Source organism: Heterodontus francisci, chromosome 1, assembly GCF_036365525.1.
Source record: "Heterodontus francisci isolate sHetFra1 chromosome 1, sHetFra1.hap1, whole genome shotgun sequence".
Lineage (NCBI taxonomy): Eukaryota > Metazoa > Chordata > Chondrichthyes > Heterodontiformes > Heterodontidae > Heterodontus > Heterodontus francisci.
In genome coordinates this window covers 107,850,058-107,869,718 of record NC_090371.1, presented here as the reverse complement: position 1 = coordinate 107,869,718, position 19,661 = coordinate 107,850,058, and the positions used below count along the sequence as shown (strand labels likewise).

Here is a 19,661-nt window from a genome sequence, read left to right as displayed (position 1 = left end):
AAATCAAATTAATGACACAACAGGAAGTCATTTCACCTGTAACAAAATCTATAGGATGGTGCTCAGGTATGGTTCCAGTGAAAAAACCTAATGGGTCTATGCAAATTTGTGTTCACCTCACACAGCTAAATAAGGAAGTGGAAAGAGAAATAAATCCCATGTCATCAGTAGGTGAGAGTTTGGCAAAGCTAGGGAAAAGCACCAAATTAGATGTTAACAGTAGATTTGGCAATTACCATTGGATGAAGAATCAAAACTCTTGACGACTTTTATAACACCATTTGGAAGATTCTGTTTTAACAGATTACCATTTGGAATTACATCAGCACCAGAGATCTTTCAAAGAACGATGTTGAGAATCTTGCAAGGATTAGATGGGATCATCTGCCACATGGACAATATATTAATCCAAGGTGCTAATCAACAGGAACATAATACAAGAGTGAGAGCAGTATTGCAGAGATTGGAGGAAGCAGATCTCACATTGAATGGAAAATGTGTCTTTTCACAGCAAATGGTGAGATTTCTCGATCATATTATTGATGGGTCCATCATCAGAACTGATCCACTAAAGACTAAAATGATAAAAGACTGTCCAGAGCCTAAAAACATGGAAGTTGCAAAGGTTGATGGGAATGGTCAATTAAGTGGGGAAATTTCTACGAAATTTAGCCATGATAAATGAGCCATTACGACAGTTGTTAAAAAAAGACAATGTCTGGTGTTGGAGAGAAGCGCAGCAAGAATTCTTTGAAAAAATCAAGATGATGCTAATATCTTCAGAAGTGTCAGCACATTATGGCCCAAGGTTATCAATCGTCATAGCAGCGAATCATCAACAGGACTAGGAGCAGTCTTATTTCAGGTGCAGAGGGATGGGAGATGCCAATATTTTGTTTCTTGTTCGTTAACAGAAACAGAACAAAGATACACAGTCATAGAAAAGGAAGCAATGGCAGCAACTTGGGTATGAGAGAAATTTTCTGGCCATGTTTTTTTTTAATCATTCATGGGATGTGGGCGTCGCTGGCCAGGCCAACATTTATTACCCATCCCTAATTGCCCTTCAGGAGTTGTTGGTGAGCTGCCTTCCTGAACCGCTGCAGTCCATGTGGGGTAGGTATACCCACAGTGCTGTTTGGAAGGGAGTTCCAGGATTTTGACCCAGCGACAGTGAAGGAACGGCAAAATAGTTCCAAGTCAGGATGGTGAGTGACTTGGAGGGGAACTTGCAGGTGGTGGTGTTCCCATGTATTTGCTGCCTTTGTCCTTCTAGTTGGTAGAGGTCGCGGGTTTGGAAGTTGCTGTCTAAGGAGCCTTGGTGCATTGCTGCAGTGCATCTTGTAGATGGTACACACTGCTGCCACTGTGCGTCGGTGGTGGAGGGAGTGAATGTTTGTAGATGGGGTGCCAATCAAGCGGGCTGCTTTGTCCTGGATGCTGTCAAGCTTCTTGGGTGTTGTTGGAGCTGCACCCATCCAGGCAAGTGGAGAGTATTCCATCACACTCCTGACTTGTGCCTTGTAGATGGTGGACAGGCTTTGGGGAGTCAGGAAGTGAGTTACTCGCCTCAGGATTCCTAGCCTCTGACCTGCTCTTGTAGCCACAGTATTTATATGGCTACTCCGGTTCAGTTTCTGGTCAATGGTAGCCTCTAGGATGTTGATAGTGGGGGATACAGCGATGGTAATGCCGTTGAATGTCAAGGGGAGATGGTTAGATTCTCTCTTGTTGGAGATGGTCATTGCCTGGCACTTGTGTGGCGCGAATGTTAGTTGCCACTTATCAGCCCAAGCCTGGATATTCTCCAGGTCTTGCTGCATTTCTACACGGACTGCTTCAGTATCTGAGGAGTCACGAATGGTGCTGAACATTGTGCAATCATCAGCGAACATCCCCACTTCTGACCTTATGATTGAAGGAAGGTCATTGATGAAGCAGCTGAAGTTGGTTGGGCCTAGGACACTACCCTGAGGAACTCCTGCAGTGATGTCCTGGAGCTCAAATAATTGACCTCCAACAACCACAACCATCTTCCTTTGTGCTAGGTATGACTCCAGCCAGCGGAGGGTTTTCTCCCTGATTCCCATTGTCCTCAGTTTTGCTAGGGCTCCTTGATGCCATACTCGGTCAAATGCTGCCTTGATGTCAAGGGCAGTCACTCTCACCTCACCTCTGGAGTTCAGCTCTTCTGTCCATGTTTGAACCAAGGCTGTAATGAGATCAGGAACTGAGTGGCCCTGGCGGAACCCAAACTGAGCGTTATTGCTAAGCAAGTGCCGCTTGATGGCACTGTTGATGACACCTTCCATCACTTCACTGATGATTGAGAGTAGGCTGATGGGGCGGTAGTTGGCCGGGTTGGACATGTCCTGCTTTTTGTGTACAGGACATACTTGGGCAATTTTCCACATTGCAGGGTAGATGCCAGTGTTGTAGCTGTACTGGAACAGCATGGCTAGGGGCGCGGCAAGTTCTGAAGCACAGGTCTTCAGTACAATTGCCGGAATATTGTGAGGGCCCATAGCTTTTGCAGTATCCAGTGCCTTCAGTCGTTTCTTGATATCACGCGGAGTGAATCGAATTGGCTGAAGTCTGGCATCTGTGATGCTGGGGACTTCAGGAGGAGGCCGAGATGGATCATCAACTCGGCACTTCTGGCTGAAGATTGTTGCAAATGCTTCAGCCTTATCTTTCGCACTGATGCGCTGGGCTCCCCTATCATTGAGGATGGGGATATTTGTGGAGCCACCTCCTCCAGTTAGTTGTTTAATCGTCCACCACCATTCACGGCTGGATGTGGCAGGTCTGCAGAGCTTAGATCTGATCCGTTGGTTACGGGATCGCTTAGCTCTGTCTGTCGCATGCTGCTTACGCAGTTTGGCATGCAAGTAGACCTGGGTTGTAGCTTCACCGGGTTGACACCTCATTTTGAGGTATGCCTGGTGCTGCTCCTGGCATGCCCTCCTGCACTCTTCATTGAACCAGGGTTGGTCTCCTGGCTTGATGGTAATGGTAGAGTGGGGGATGTGCCGTGCCATAAGGTTACAGATTGTGGTTGAGTACAATTCTGCTGCTGCTGATGGCCCACAGCACCTCATGGATGCCCAGTTTTGTATTGCTAGATCTGTTCGAAATCCATCCCATTTTTGCACAGTGATAGTGCCACACAACACGATGGACGGTATCCTCAATGTGAAGGCGGGACTTCATCACCACAAGGTGGTCACTCCTACCAATACGGTCATGGACAGATGCATCTGCGGCAGGCAGATTGGTGAGGACGAGGTCAAGTATGTTCTTCCCTCGTGTTGGTTCCCCCACCACCTGCCGCAGACCCAGTCTAGCAGCTATGTCCTTTAGGACGCGGCCAGCTCAGTCAGTAGTGGTGCTACCGAGCCACTCTTGGTGCTGGACATTGAAGTCCCCCACCCAGAGTACATTTTGTGCCCTTGACACCCTCAGTGCTTCCTCCAATTGGTGTTCAACATGGAGGAGTACTGAGTCATCAGCTGAGGGAGGGTGGTAGGTGGTAATCAGTAGGAGGTTACCTTGCCCATGTTTGACCTGATGCCATGAGACTTCATGGAGTCCGGAGTCGATGTTGAGGACTCCCAGGGCAACTCCCTCCTGACTGTACACCACTGTGCCACCACCTCTGCTGAGTCTGTCCTGCCGGTGGGACAGGACATACCCAGGGATGGTGATAGCAGTGTCTGCGACATTGTCTGTAAGGTATGATTCCATGAGTATGACTATGTCAGGCTGTTGCTTGACTAGCCTGTGGGAAAGCTCTCCCAACTTTGGCACAAGCCCCCAGGAGGACTTTGCAGGGTCGACAGGGCTGGGTTTGCCGTTGTCGTTTCCGGTGCCTCGGTCGACGCCGGGTGGTCCGTCCGGTTTCATTCCTTTTTATTGACTTTGTAGTGGTTAGATACAACTGAGTGGCTTGCTAGGCCATTTCAGAGGGCATGTAAGAGTTAACCACATTGCTGTGGGTCTGGAGTTACATGTCGGCCTTTCCTTCCCTAAAGTACATCAGTGAACTAGATGGGTTTTTACAACAATCGACAATGGTTTCATGGCCATCATTAGACTAGCTTTCAATTCCAGATTTATTAATTAAATTCAAATTCCACCTTCTGCTGTGGTGGGATTCGAACTCATATCCCCAGAGGAATACCCTGGGTCTCTCGGTAACTAGTCCAGTGATAATACCACTACGCCACCGCCTTCCGCCTTTTTAAGTCTTCAATTTAAAATTTAAACAGATCATAAACCGCTAATTGCTCTACTTAATACAAAAGAGCTGGCGACGTTACCTCCAAGAGTACAGAGGTTTAGATTAAGATTGATGAGATTTGACGCAAAAACGTTCCAGGGAAATACCTCATCACAGCAGATACTTTATCACGTATTTCATCAACAGGACCTGAAGAAGGCAATCTTTTATTTCTTGACGAATTGGAAGTTTTTGCTTTGACAAAAACAGCAACTTTACCTGCTACAGCTCAGAAACGGAGTGAAATCAGGAATGCTCAAAAAACAAATGAAGTATGTACAGCAAAGAATATCGTTTGCATGGATGGCCAACATACCTGCCACACAACCCAGTGTTAAGGTAATATTATTATAATCAGAGGGGTCATCTGAGCATTGTTGATGATTTATTGATCTACGATGAGAGATTAGTTATCACGAGGATACTAAGATTACAGTTCTTGGAAAGATTACACCAAGGACATTTGGGAATAACAAAATGTAGAGACAGGGCAAGACAGTCAGTATGGTGGCCTGGTATATCAAAAGAAATTGGAGATGATATCGAGGTGTCTCATGTGTGATATCAACCGTTATGAGATGAAGACACCACTCTAGAATCGATAGCCAAGGGTTGGCCAACATATGGCCTGCCAAAGATTTCCATCCAGTCCATCAAGGATGAGAAATTCCCGCCAGAAATCCGCCATTGGCTTCTTCCGGCCCGCCAAAACTTTCTGTGACTGACAACAGCTGCAGCTCCTTTACTGACATGGCGGAGACACCTCACTACACATGTCCTGCTTTCCCAAGATGGTGGACTCTCTTCAGTACCTAACGTTCTGGTTCCTTTTGTAATATGGCATCACCCAGGCTGAGCTGCATGTCTGCCGGCGTTTCACGCCTGAACTCCCGGCCTGGAGCTCAGGCCCCAGGCCCAGCACTGGCTCTGCCTGCATACGGACCCAGCCTGGGTGCTGGGGTAACTGGGCCCTGGAAGCAGGTGCTGGGGTAACTGGGTCTTGGGAGCAGGTGCTTGGTTAACTGGGCCCCGGGAGCAGGGGGAGGGGGAACACACAGACAGAAAGCAGGAGAGACAGGAGAGAGAGTGATCAAGATCACTCCTGACAGATGGACATCTATCCAGAATACTGTGCATCACTACATCAAGTGTACAGCAAACACTGTCTACTTCTGCAAGCAAAAACAACTCCAGGTATCTCACTAAATCAGTATTCAACATAGTGATGAGAAGGTAAGCTAATAAATCAGTCTTTTCATTTAAAGACTGTTCATAAAACTGCATATTTTTTGTTGTTTTGATTAATAGCAGAATAAATTTCTCATACCTCTATCTTTCTGAAATTTGCTCACTGGCCCCCTATGTAGGACAAAAATTATAATGTGGCCCCTCACACGAACTGGTTGGACACCCCTGGTTTAGCCCCATGTGAATTGTTAATGGAAGATGATTAAAGACCCAACTTCCTATACTCCCAAGAACACTCAAGCCACAAGTGAATGCAGAAGACTTGGAAAAAGTGAGGGGGAGAGAGGATAGAGAGCGGTCTAATCAATCAGAAAATTATAACAGATGTCACAGAACCAAAGGTTTGACAGACATCCAACCTGGAGATTCAGTTTGTCTTCGAAACCAAAATTGGTATGGAGAAGCGATAAAACAATCACCATATCCATGATCATACATTGCCCAAATTGATCAAAGGGTGATAAGAAGAAACAGAAGGTGGTGACACCAAAGAAGCGGAAAATACAAATGGATCAATCATCTCAAGAAATTGATGAACCAATGATGCTGCAATCAGCCACCAACCCAGAGGACAACCTGAGCAAAGAACCCGAGTCATCAAATAGTTCTAGTGAAGTACAAAATAATGAGGAAATAAAAGACTCAAAACGTCAAACCCCTTCGAAAGAAAGAATACATTATGGCAGACTTGTAAAAACGTCACAGCAGTTAAAAATCTGATAAGAGAAGTCAAAGACTTGGAGGGACATGTAGTATAATGTAATATAGGGTTGTTACTGGGCAGAATATGTAAATAGTCTGTGAAGCAATGTAATAGAACTTGTACAGAACCTCATGCAGAGTGTAAGTGAAAGCCATAGATGCAAGGCATGTGTAAATAAACTCTTGTTCCTGTAACCATCAGTGTCTTAGATATTCTGTACTAAGACTTAATAGTTATCAGAATATTACAGAATTCAGAGAATTATAAACTAGTTAGCCTAACACCTGTTGCTGGGAAATTGCTGGAGTCTATAATTCAGAATAGGGTGACTGAACATCTTGAAAATTTTCAATTGATCAGAGACAGCCAACATGGATTTGTAAAGGGTAGGTGAAGCCTGACGAAGCTGAATTTTTTGAAGAGATGACTAAAGTAGCGGACATGGGAATGTCTATGCATGTTATTTATGTGGACTTTCAAAAGGCATTTAATAAAGTCCCTCATAAGAGACTATTAGCTGCAGGTGAAGTTCATTGAATAGAAGGCAAATTATTCACCTGGTTAAGAAACTGACTGAATGGCATGAGACAGAGAGTTGGGATAATGGGCAGCTACTCCAATTGGCAGGAAGTGAGTAGTGGCGTCCTGCAAAGATCTGCGTGGGCCTCAACTATCCACCATATTTATTAACAACTTAGATGATGGGATAGAAAGCCACATATCCAAGTTTGCCAATGACACAAAAATAGGCGGCTGGAAGCATAAGATTACAAAGAGATATTGATAGATTAAGTGAATGAAATACATTTGACACAGTTTTGCCAATGTAGGAAAATGTGAGGTCATCCACTTTGGACCAAAAACTAAGGTCAGGCCAGGGCACTTTCTAAATGGTGAAAAGCTAGAAACAGGTGGAGGTCCAAAGAAACTTAGGATCCAGGTACATAGATCATTAAAGTGTTATGAACAGGGAAAAAATAATCAAAAAGGCTAATGGAATGCTGACCTTTACATCTAGAGAACTAGAATTCAGGAGGGAAGATAGAAGACAGGTTACAAAGCCCTAATTAGACAACACCTGGAGTGTAGTGAGCAGTTCTGGGAACCACACATTAAGATTATATTGGCCTTACAGGGAGTGCAGCGTAGATTTACCAGAATACGAAGATACCAAGGGTTAAATTATGAGGAGAGATTACATAAACTAGGGCCACATTCACTGTAAGTTAGAAAATGGGATCAAAGTTCTCAAGATACTAAGGGAAGCAGATAAAAGCAGATCGAGAGAAACTATTTCTGCTGGTTGGGAAGTCAAGGACTAGGGGGCACAGTGCAAAAATTAGAGCCAGGCCTTTCAGGAATGAAATTAGTAAACACTTCCAAACACAACCCTTCTCTCCATCATAAGGTCAGAAGTGAGGATGTTCACTGATGATTGTACGATGTTCAGTACCATTCGTAACTCTTCAGATACTGAAGCAGTCCATGTCCATTTGCAGCAAGTTCCCCTCCAAGTCACACACCATCCTGACTTGGAACTATATTGCCGTTCCTTCACTGTCGTTGGGTCAAAATCCTGGAACTCCCTTCCGAACAGCACTGTGGGTATACCTACCCCAAATGGACTGCAGCAGTTCAAGAAGGCAGCTCACCACCACCTTCTCAAGGGCAATTAGGGATGGGCAATAAATGCTGGCCTGGCCAGTGACACGCACATCCCATGAATGAATAAAAAAAAAGTTTGGAACTCTCTTCTGCAAATGGCAAGTGGTGTTAGAGCCATCGCTAATTGTAAAATCTGAGATTGATAGGTTTTTGTTAACCAAAGGTGTTGAAGGATATGAAGCAAAGATGGGAAATGGAGTTAGGTCACAGATTAGCCTTGATCTCATTGAATGGCAGAACAGACTCGAAGAGATAACTGGTCTACTCCTGTTCCTATGTTCTTGTTTCACTAAATTTTGCACTCCCCAGTGAAGTATGCTACAGACCAAACACTTCCTGTGCCTATAGGCTGTTCCAATTACAGGAGGGATTCCCAATAAAGTTTGGCACAGTCTGCATCTTGAACAACTAGCACAAACCTGCCTGCTTCATTGGTCAACAGAGGAAGATGCTTCTGGTTGTTGGTGGTCAATTATCTCAGCCCCAGGGCATCACTGCAGTAGTTCCTCAGGGTAGTGTCCTAGGCCCAACCATCTTCAGCTGCTTCATCAATGACCGTTCCTCCATCATAAGGTCAGAAGTGAGGATGTTCACTGATGATTGTACGATGTTCAGTACCATTCGTAACTCCTCAGATACCGAAGCAGTCCATGTCCATTTGCAGCAAAACCTGGACAACATTCAGGCTTGGGCTGATAAGTGGCAAGTAACATTCGCACCACACAAGTGCCAGGCAATGGCAATCTCCAATACGCAAGAACACAGGGACAGGAGTAGGCCATGCAGCCCGTCGAGCCTGCCCGCCATTCAATTAGATCATGGCTGATCATGTACCTCAACGCCACTTTGCTGCGTCATCTCCATATCCCTTGATGTCAATTGTCTCCAGAAATCTATCGATTTCTGTCTTGAACATGCTGAGTGATTGAGCTTCCACAGCCCTCTGGGGCAGAGAATTCCAAAGATTCACCACCCTCTGAGTGAAGAAATTCCTCTGCATCTCAGTCTTAAATGGCCTACCCCTTTTTCTGAGATTACGTCTCCTGGTTCTAAACTTAACAAGCAAGGGAAACATCCTATTTACATCCACCCTGTCACAACCTGTAAGAATTTTCTAATTTTCAATGAGATCACCTCTCATTCTTCGATACTCCAGGGAATACAGGCCCAGTTTCTGCAATCTCTCCTCAGAAGACAATCCTGCCATCCCAGGGATCAGTCTGGTGAACCTCCGTTGCACTCCCTCAATGGCAAGTATTTCCTTCTTTAGATAAGGCGCCAGGTACAGTCTCACTAAGGCTTTATACAATTGCAGCAAGGCATCATAACTTCTATACTCAAATCCCCTTGCAATGAAAGTCAACTTACCATTTGCCTTCCTAATTGCTTGCTGCACCTGTATGCTAGCTTTTAGTGACTCATGAACAAGGATACACAGGTCCCTTTGGTCACCAACACTTCCCAACCTCACCATTTAAGAAATATTCTTTCCTTCTGTTTTTCTACCAAAGTGGATAATGTATTCACATTACATTCCATCTGTCATGTTCTTTCCCACTTAGCCTGTCCAAGTCCACTTGAAACCTCCTTGCGTCCTCACAACTTACATTCCCACCTAGTTTTGGGTCATCAGCAAATTTGGAAATATTACAATTGGTCCCCACATCCAAACCATTTATACGGATTGTGAACAGCTGTGGCCCTAACAATGATCCTTGCGGTACCTCACTAGTAACAGCCTGCCATCCTGAGAATGACCCCTTTATTCCTACTCTCTGCTTTCTGTCTGTTAACCAATTCTCAATCCATACTAGTATATTGCCCCCAATCCCATGTGCTCTGATTTTACTAACCTCCTGCCTGGGACCTTATCAAAATCCTTCTGAAAATCCAAATACACCACATCCACTGGTTCTCCTTTATCTATGCTACAAGTAACATCCTCAAAAAACTCCAAAATGTTTGCTAAACAGGATTTCCCTTTCATAAATCCATGTTGACTCTGCCCAGTTTTACCATTATTTTCTAAATGTCCAGTTATCACATCCTATATAATAGATTCTAACATTTTCCCTACTATTTACGTCAAACTTACAGGTCTATACTTCTCCATTCTCCCTCTCCCTTCCTTCTTAAATAGTGGAGTTACATTTTCCAGTCTGCAGGAACCCTTCCAGAATCTAAAGAATTTTGAAAGGTAACCACCAATGCATCCAATATCTCTATAGCCACCTCCTTCAGATGTAGCTCATCTGGTCCAGGGGATTTATCAAACTTCAATCCAGTTAACCTTTCAAGTACTATCTCTTCACTAATACTAATTTCTTTCAGTTCCTCATTTTCACAAGTCCCTTGGTTCCCTAGTATTTCTGGGAGATTTTCTGTATCTCCTTCCGTGAAGACAGACACAAAGTTTAGTATTTCCGCCATTTTACAGTTCTCCACTATAAATTCTCCTGTCTACATCTGTAATGGACCCACATTTATCCAAGCTAATCTTTTCCTTTTCACATACCTAAAGAAGCTTTTATGTTTCTCACTAGCTTGCATTCATATTCTCTTTTCCCTTTCTTTATCAGTTTCTTGGTCATCCTTTGCAGGGTTATAAATTGCTGTCATTCCTCAGGCTTACCACTTTTTCTGGCATCCTTATAAGCCACTTCCTTTGATTTAATGCAATCTTTAAAAAAGCCAGTCTAATGGTGACCATGACACCATTGTCGATTGTTGTAAAAACCCATTTGGTTCAGCAATGTCCTTCAGGGAAGGAAATCTGCTGTCCTTATCTGCCATCCTTACCTGTGACTCCATACCCACAGCAATGTGATTGACTTTTAAAAATGCCCTCTGAAATGGCCTCGCAAGCCACTCCATTCAAGGGCAAAAAGGGACGGGCAATAAATGCAGGCCTAGCTAACCCACATCCCACAAAATGAATTTTTAAAAAATACAGGACGGAGAAAGAAAATTTGCAAGAATACGGACGAACTGAATTGTTCTTTCAAATAAGGGACGCAGATTCAATGCACCAAATAGCCTCCTTCTGAGCTTTTTTTTCAATTCATTCGTGGGATGTGGGTGTGACTGGCTAAGCCATCCCAAATTGCCCTCGAGAAGGTGGTGGTGAGCTGCCTTCTTGAACCACGGCAGTCCCTGGGGTATAGGCACACCCACAGTTCTGTTAGGGAGTTCCAGGATTTTGACCCAGCAACTGTGAAGGAATGACGATATAGTTCCAAGCCAGAATGGTGTGTGACTTGGAGGGGAACTTGCAGGTGCTGGTGTTCCCACGCTTCTGCTGCCCTTGTCCTTCTAGGTGGTAGAGGTCGGGGGTTTGGAAGGTGCTATCGAAGGAGTCTTGGTGAGTGGTTGCAGTGCATCTTGTAGATGGTACACACTGCTATCACTGTGCCTCAGTGTTGGAAGGAGTGAATGTTGAGGGTGGTGGATCGGGTGCCAATCAAGCAGGCTGCTTTGTCCTGGATGGTGTTGAGCTTCTTGAGTGTTGTTGCAGTTACACCCATCCAGGCAAGTGGATAGTATTCCATCACATCCTTGACTTGTGCCTTGTAGATGGTGGACAAGCACTGGGGAGACAGGAGGTGAGCTACTCGCTGCAGAATTCCCAGTCTCTGATCTGCTATTGTACCCACAGCATTTATGTGGCTGCTCCAGTTCAGTTTCTGGTCAATGGATGTTGACAGTCAGGGATTCAGCAATGGTAATGCCATTGAACATCAAGGGGAGATGATTAGATTCTCTCTTGTTAGAGATGGTCATTGCCTGGCACTTGTGTAGCGCGAATGTTACTTGCCACTTATTAGCCCAAGCCTGGATGTTGTCCAGGTCTTGCTGCATATGGACATGGACTGCTTCAGTATCTGACGATCACGAATAGTGCTGAACATTGTGCAATCATCAGCCCCTTCTGACCTTATGATGGAGGGAAGGTCATTGATGAAGCAGCTGAAGATGGTTGGGCCTACCCTGAGAAACTCCTGCAGTGATGCCTTGGGACAGAAATGACTGACCTCCAACAGCCACAGCCATTTTCCTTTGTGCTCGGTATGACTCCAAACAGCAGAGAGTTTTTCCCATGATTCCCATTGACTCCAGTTTTGCTAGGGCTCCTTGATGGTATTATCAGTCAAATGCTGCCTTGATGTCAAGGGTAGTCACTCGCACCTCACCTCTGGAGTTCAGCTCTTTTGTCCACGTTTGGACCCAGGCTGTGTGAGGTCAGAAGCCAGACCGCCCTGATGGAACCCAAACTGAGTAAGTGATAGCAATGTCGACGACACATTCCATCATTTTGCTGATGATCGAGGGTAGACAGATATGGCAGTAATTGGCTGGGTTGGATTTGTCCTGCTTTTTGTGGACAGGACATACCTGGGAAATTTTCCACATTGCCAGTTAGATGCCAGTGTTGTAGCTCTATTGGAACAGCTTGGCTAGGGGCATGGTTAGTTCTGGAGCACATGTCTTCAGTACTATTGCAGGCATGTAAGCAGGACCCATAGCCTTTGCAGTATCCAGTTCCTTCAGCCGTTTCTTGATAGCACATGGAGTGAATCGGATTGGCCAAAGACTGGCATCTATGATACTGGGGACCTCAGGAGTAGGCCGAGATGGATCATCCACCCGGCACTTCGGACTGAAGATGGATGCAAATGCTTCAGCCTTGTCTTTTGCACTGATGTGCTGGGCTCCCCCATTATTGAGGATGGGTATATTTGTGGAGCCTCCTTCTCCGGTCAGTTTTTGAATTGTCCATCATCATTCACGACTGGATGTGGCAGGGCTGCAGAGCTTAGATCTAATCTGTTGGTTGTACTATTCTGACAGCACCTGATGTAAGCAAAAAATGTGTATTTGAAGGAACACACCCTGCAAAGGTATATTATACTCATGTTATTAGAAACTGTTCCAATAAATGTTTTAGGGATTCATCTGATATCTATTTTTGTGCCCAAGTTGTTTTACCAGTAAATGTCAGCAAGGCTGCAAAAATCAGCACCCGCAAAATCCTGATTTCAATACCAAATTCTCAGTAATATATGGCTTACATAATCAGAATAAACCTTTGCTTCACTTAACCAAATAATAGGGGGGGAAAAACACTCCCAATCTGGATAAATGTTGCAATTTTTGAAAAATACCTTCCAAGCAGAGTTGGATAAAGTTTCTGCTTGCTTTTGGTGCCTCTTTGGACCATAACTCTATATCGATGTCACCTGCTGTGGTCTTCAAAAGCACCTGAAAAGTAAAATTCCACAATGAAAAACATAGTCTGAGCTCCAATTTATCACCATTATACAGTATTCTGGTATGTCACATAATTTGTTGATTACTCTTTGGGACAGACAACAGCTTTCTGTATCAAAATCAAAACTCCTAAACCATATTCTTGTTAGTTCTTCTTTCAAGACCATTATTAAATGAAGAAGCACTTCATAATTGCCTAATGCTCCCTGATTCAATACATTGGCCAGAATTTTGCAGTCAGTGGTGAAGGAATGGCACTCACCGCTCAATGAGCTTGCAGCTGCCCACAGACTTTTTGCGGGCTTTGAGCGACTAATTAGGATTCCTAGGGATAAGGGGATCTGTGGTGTGTGAGACCAGGGCAAACCACAGCATAGCTCCTCATTCAGACTGAAGAAGCCTCATTGAGATGTGGAGAATCTACACCAGGAAGTATAAGTTAGAATATTGAGTTCATTGTAAGATCGTGTACAGAAAGTAGAATAAAGAGGAAAATAAGGAAGGGGTCTCAGGCTCCCCTTTCACTCCTTCTCTGGTTTGACCGCAAAGGGTCTATCCCTTTTTAACACAGTGATTGAACTTACCACCTCGGTGAACACTTGCTCCTGTTCCTCTAATATCATTGCCAAAGAACCAAAGAAAGGGGCGGCACAGTGGCGAGCACCGCAGCCTCACAGCTCCAGCGACCCGGGTTCAATTCTGGGTACTGCCTGTGTGGAGTTTGCAAGTCCTCCCTGTGTCTGCGTGGGTTTCCTCCGGGTGCTCCGGTTTCCTCCCACATGCCAAAGACTTGCAGGTTGATAGGTTAATTGGCCATTATAAATTGCCCCTAGTATAGGTAGGTGGTAGGGAAATATAGGGACAGGTAGGGATGTGGTAGGAATATGGGATTAGTGTAGGATTAGTATAAATGGGTGATGGTCGGCACAGACTCGGTGGGCCGAAGGGCCTGTTTCAGTGCTGTATCTCAAAACTAAAACTAAAAACCAATCAGACAGGTTTTCTTGAGTTTAAACAAGAAAGATATAAGTTTATTACTAACACTCTAAACCAGTTAAAATTACGAAAAATACGTTACGCATTCACTCACTCATTCACACGAGAGTCACAGACACGCATACAAATAGATTACAGAAGAAAAAACAGAGTTGGATGGCTGGAGTAGAGTCCGGAATAAACAAAACAAGTGGTTTGATCCTTGACCCCTGGTTGTCGGCGGTGGTGGTCCATAGGCTGGAGGCTTTACTAGTTGTAGCCATGGCCTCTGTGGATCTTTACTATAGAGAGTGAGAGAGAAAAAGAGAGAGGGAGAGAGAGAGAAAGGGAGAGAGAGAGAGAAAGAGAGAGAGAGTGCAAGAGAGAGCTGCTCTGTGGATAACTTCTCAGTTACTGTTTTCTGCTTTCTGAGTGACATAGCTTAGGCTCTCCAGAGCTGCACCACCGGTCACCTGACATCCCAAAACCTCTGTTTTTAATTAGGTCCTTCTGGTAGCTTCTCTGATATTCAAGGCTTTACCCCTCAAGTTGTCCAGTCACACTTGGTGGTGGTTGGCTCTTTCAAAGTCAATGGGTGTCAATGGCACCTGACGACTGTGTTGATAGCCATTTCAGGTAATTTAATCAGATGTACCCCATTGTTCTGTCTAGGTTCAATCAGTCATGTTGTCTCCAGTCTAGCCCTTTGGTGTTTCAAATGTAAATTTCAGTGACTATCTTGGCTGCCAGGATACTCTTTTTAAAAAAGTTATTTGTCAGAATTTCCAGTAAAAGTCTCAAGCGAGGTTCCAACCAATGAAATTAATATTTTCCATTTGGCATGTAGGGTTTTCATGACAAAGTAGAAAACATTTTAATTCAAAAAGTTTAGATAATTAAATTCTGAAGGAATGAGAATCCACACTTAAATTTTCTATTCCAGAAAGGTTGTTTGGCAGTAATTAAGACTTATCACGCCATTTAAAAATTCACTTACATCTGAATGCACCAGCCCTAAATTTTTCTGGTGTCCTTAGTAGATAACTAACAAACCGCATCATCATGCTCTTAAATGGATTTCAATACCGCATTTATCAGCGAGGTACTGGTGAAGCGAAGCTTACGGAGGAACAGGGCAGCTCGTCAAACAACTTCCAGATATGCAGACTCCAGAAGCTACTGTCCAATTTACTCCACAATAAAAGTGTGTGCCAGCAGCCTCACTGTTATTGCCATTGCAAAATCCCAGCCAATATGTTAGAGCTGAAATGTGGCAAAACATACCATCCCAAAGGCCAAGTGAGTAAGCACACAATATGGAACAGCATCATACAGATCACAAAAGGTTCTGGTTCGACCCCTGGTCTGCTTTAAATTAGCTGACCTCACTTGGTGTGTTAAACAAGCCTCAACAATCCTAGCTCGGAGGGGGAGACAGAGAAAATATCACACATCATTTCCTGTTGTAGATTCCAGTCCAAGATGTGCAAGAACTATAGAGTGGTGATATTGGGGGACTTTAATTACCCAAATATCGACTGGGATAATTTTAGAGTAAAGGGTAAGGAGGGGGAGGAATTGCTGAAATGTGTTCAGGAGAACTTTCTTGATCAGTATGTTCTCAGCCCAACTAGAAAGGAGGCATTGTGGGATCTGGTGCTGGGAAATTAGGTGGACCAAGTGTTTGTCAGGAAGCACTAGGGTAAGAATGATCATGGTATCATAAGACTTGGACTAGTAATGCAGAAAAGCAAGGAACAAAATAAAGTAGAATGTTGAGATTAGAAAAGGGCTAACTTCAATGCGATGAGAAAGAATCTAGCCAGGGTAGAATGGGACCAAAGACTGACAGGAAAAGCTGTATTGGAACAATAGGTTATCCTTACAGGCAAGGAACATTCCAACAAGGGTGAAAGGTAGGGGAACCAAAAACATGCTCCTTGGATGACGAGGGAGCTAGAGATTATGATGAGACAAATGAGTGTGTATGATGCATGTCAGGTGAACTCATCAAATGAGAACCAAGCCATAAGTTGAGAGAGGAGAAGAGGAAAATAAGACTGGCAGAGAGAACATGAGAATGGAATGGCAGTCAACATAAAGATTAATTACAAACAAAAACAAGAAATGCTGGAATCACTCAGCAGGTCTGGCAGCATCTGTGGAAAGAGAAGCAGAGTTAACGTTTCGGGTCAGTGACCCTTCTTTGGAACTGACAAATATTAGAAAAGTCACAGATTATAAGCAAGTGAGGTGGGGGTGGGGCAAGAGATAATAAAGGAGAAGGTGCAGATTAGGCCACATAGCTGACCAAAAGGTCACGGAGCAAAGGCAAACAATATGTTAATGGTGTGTTGAAAGACAAAGCATTAGTACAGATTAGGTGTGAATACACTGAATATTGAACAGCAGCAAGATTAATTACATGGACTTCATAAAACACAAAGATCTTCTCCCAGCATGTAAATAGTAAGCGAGTAGCAAGAGGTGGAGTGGGGTATATTAGGGACAAAGAGGGTAATATATGCTTGTAGGCACAGTGCAGGGCTAATATACTTGATGAGTACTTTGTATCCGTGTTCACTAAGGAAATGGAATCTGTTAAAATATCAGTGGAAACAGCCAGAGTAGAGGCAATCGATAGAATACAATTGAGAGGGGGGAGGTACTATAATGCCTGGCTATGCTTAGAGTGGACAAGTTACCTGGTCTGGATGGTTTGCACCACAGATTGCTAAAGAAAATGTGGATGGAGATAGCATACTCTTCCAATTTTTCCGGATAGAGGGAGAAGCCAGAGGATTGGAGAGTGGCAAATGTGACACTCTTATTCAAGAGAGGGCATAAAGACAGTCCGAGCAACTATAGGCTAGTTTATTTATCAGTGGTGGGTAAGGTTTTAGATATAAGAATCAGAGAAAATATCAACAGACACTTAGAGAGGTTCAAGTTAATTAAGGATAGCCAGCAGAGACTTGTAAAAGGCAGATCATGCTTGACTAATCTAACTGAATTTTCTGATGAAGTAACAGATGAAAGGAATGCAGTGGATATGGTTTATATGGATTTTAAGAAAGCTTTTGATAAGGTACCACATAAAAGGCTGGAAAGCAAAATTGAGGCTCATGGAATAGGAGGGTCAATGTCCAATTGGATTTTTAAAAAATGGCTTAAGGACAGAAAACAGTGAATCATAGTAATTGGTTGCTTTTCAGACTGGAGGATGGTAGATAGTGGTGTTCCCAAAAGTTCAGAGCTGGGACCAGTGCCTTTATTGCTATACATAAATGACTTGGATCTTGCAGTACAGAGTAAAATATCAAAATTTGTGCTGATGACTCCAAACTTGGAGGTGTGGCAAACAGTGAAGATGATATGAACCACCTGCAACAGAACATAGATAGGGCTAGCGGAGTGGGCAGACGGGTAACGGATGAAATTTAATACTGACAAGTGAGGTGATGCATTTTGGCAGAAGGAATAGGGAGAGGCAATATATACTTAATGGCAAAGTTCTAAAGAGTGTGCAGGAAAAGAGGGACCTGGGGGTGCATGTACATCGATCTTTGAAGGTGGCAGGTCATATTGAGAGTAGTTAGTAAAGCATATGGGATTTTGGGCTTCATAAACAGAGGCATTGAGTACAAAAGCAGAGATGTTATGTTGAACCTTTATAAAACTCTGGTTAGACACAACAGGAGTACTGCATCCAGTTCTGGCCACCACACTTCAGGAAGGATGTAAGGGTCCTTGAGAGGGCGCAGAGGAAATTTACCAAAATGGTTCCAGGGATGGAGGATTTTAGTCACAAGGTTAGGCTGGAAAAGCTGGGTTTGTTCTCCTTGGAACAAAGGAGATTGAGGGGAGATTTAATTGAAGTATACAAGATTATGACAGGTTTAGATAAGTTATATGAGGACAAACTGTTCCCATTAACTAATGGTACAAGGGCTAGGGGACATAGATTGCAAGAGATGAAGCAGGAATATGAGGAAGCAGATTATTTTTACACAGCAGGTGGTAATGACCTGGAACTCACTGCCCACAACGGTGGTGGAAGCAGAGTCAATTAATGATTTCAAGAGGAGGTTGGATGGCCACTTGAGGGAACTAGACTTGCAGGGCAACGGGAATCGAGCAGGGGAATGGGACTGATGGGATAGCTCAGTGGAGAGCCAGCATCAACTTGATGGGCCGAAAGGCCTCTTTCTATGCTGTAAATGAATCGATGACACTGACCTTTGTCTGGATAGGTGATGAGGGTGGGTTTAGGCTACCTGATGGTTGATAGCTTGACTTGCCCTCCAGGCTTAAAATGAATAATGGCTACTTGGGTAATGTATTGGTGGACTCGAGCACCCATGTAAACCTACAATAAAGCTACTGATCCTGTGCTTCCCGCAGGGAGTCAAGTTCAAAGTAAGTTCGCAGCAGCATGATTCTCCAATCAGCACTCCCTTCCAGCAAAGCACCCCAATGCAATTGCTGCATCAGTAAAGTTAGTTATACCGAGCAAATGTCTGTGCTGTCACGAGAGAAATAGTAAAGATAGCAAACGATCTATATTTTTAAACACCAACAGTTTTGGAATGTTTTTGACTCGAGATTTATACAAGTTAAAACTGAAAATGTTAAAACAAGATAAGTTTTGTTTAATACTCGTTCATGGAATGTGGGCGTCACTGGCTAGGCCAGCATTTATTGCCCATCCCCAATTGCCCTTGAGAAGCTGGTGGTGAACTGCCTTCTTGAACCACTACAGTCCATGTGGGGTAGGTACATCCACAGTGCTGTTAGGAAGGGCGTGCCAAGATTTTGACCCAGCGACAGTGAAGGAACAGCGATATAGTTCCAAGTCAGGATGGAGTGTGGCTTGGAGGGGAACCTGCAGGTGGTGGTGTTCCCATGCATCTGCTGCTCTTGTCCTTCTAGGTGGTAGAGGTCACGAATTTTGAAGGTGCTGCCGAAGGAACCTTGGTGAGTTGCTGTAGTGCAGCTTGTAGATGGTACACACTGTGCATCGGTGGTGGAGGGAGTGAATGATTTGGATGGGGTGCCAATCAAGCGGGCTGCTTTGTCCTGGACGGTGTCAAGCTTTTTGAGTGTTGTTGGAGCTACATCCATCCAGGCAAGCGGACAGTATTCCAACACACTCCTGATTTGTGCCTTGTAGATGGTGAACAGGCTTTGGGGAGTCAGGAGGGGAGTTACTCACCTCAGGATTCCCAGCCTCTGACCTGCTCTTGTAGCCACAGTATTTATATGGATACTACAGTTCAGATTCTGGTCAATGGTAATCCCCAGGATGTTGATAGTGGGGGATTCAGCAATGGTAATGCCATTGAATGTCAAGGGGAGATTGTTAGATTCTCTCTTGTTGGAGATGGTCATTGCCTGGCACTTGTACGCCACTTATCAGCCAAGCCTGGATATTGTCCAGGTCTTGCTGCATTTCTACACGGACTGCTTCAGTATCTGAGGAGTCACGAATGGTGCTGAACATTGTGCAATCATCAGCGA

General features: G+C 44.2%; 1 protein-coding gene across 2 annotated transcripts in view; it reads right to left on the bottom strand.

Annotated features, from left to right (window-relative positions):
- Nucleotides 1-19,661, bottom strand: part of cwc27 (CWC27 spliceosome associated cyclophilin) — a 422,942-nt gene that overhangs the window by 379,660 nt on the left and 23,621 nt on the right. For both annotated transcript variants that reach the window (XM_068034150.1, XM_068034143.1), the window contains exon 2: nucleotides 13,061-13,157. In XM_068034150.1, coding sequence (XP_067890251.1) covers nucleotides 13,061-13,157 — 97 coding nt within the window. The remainder of the gene's footprint in view (nucleotides 1-13,060; nucleotides 13,158-19,661) is intronic.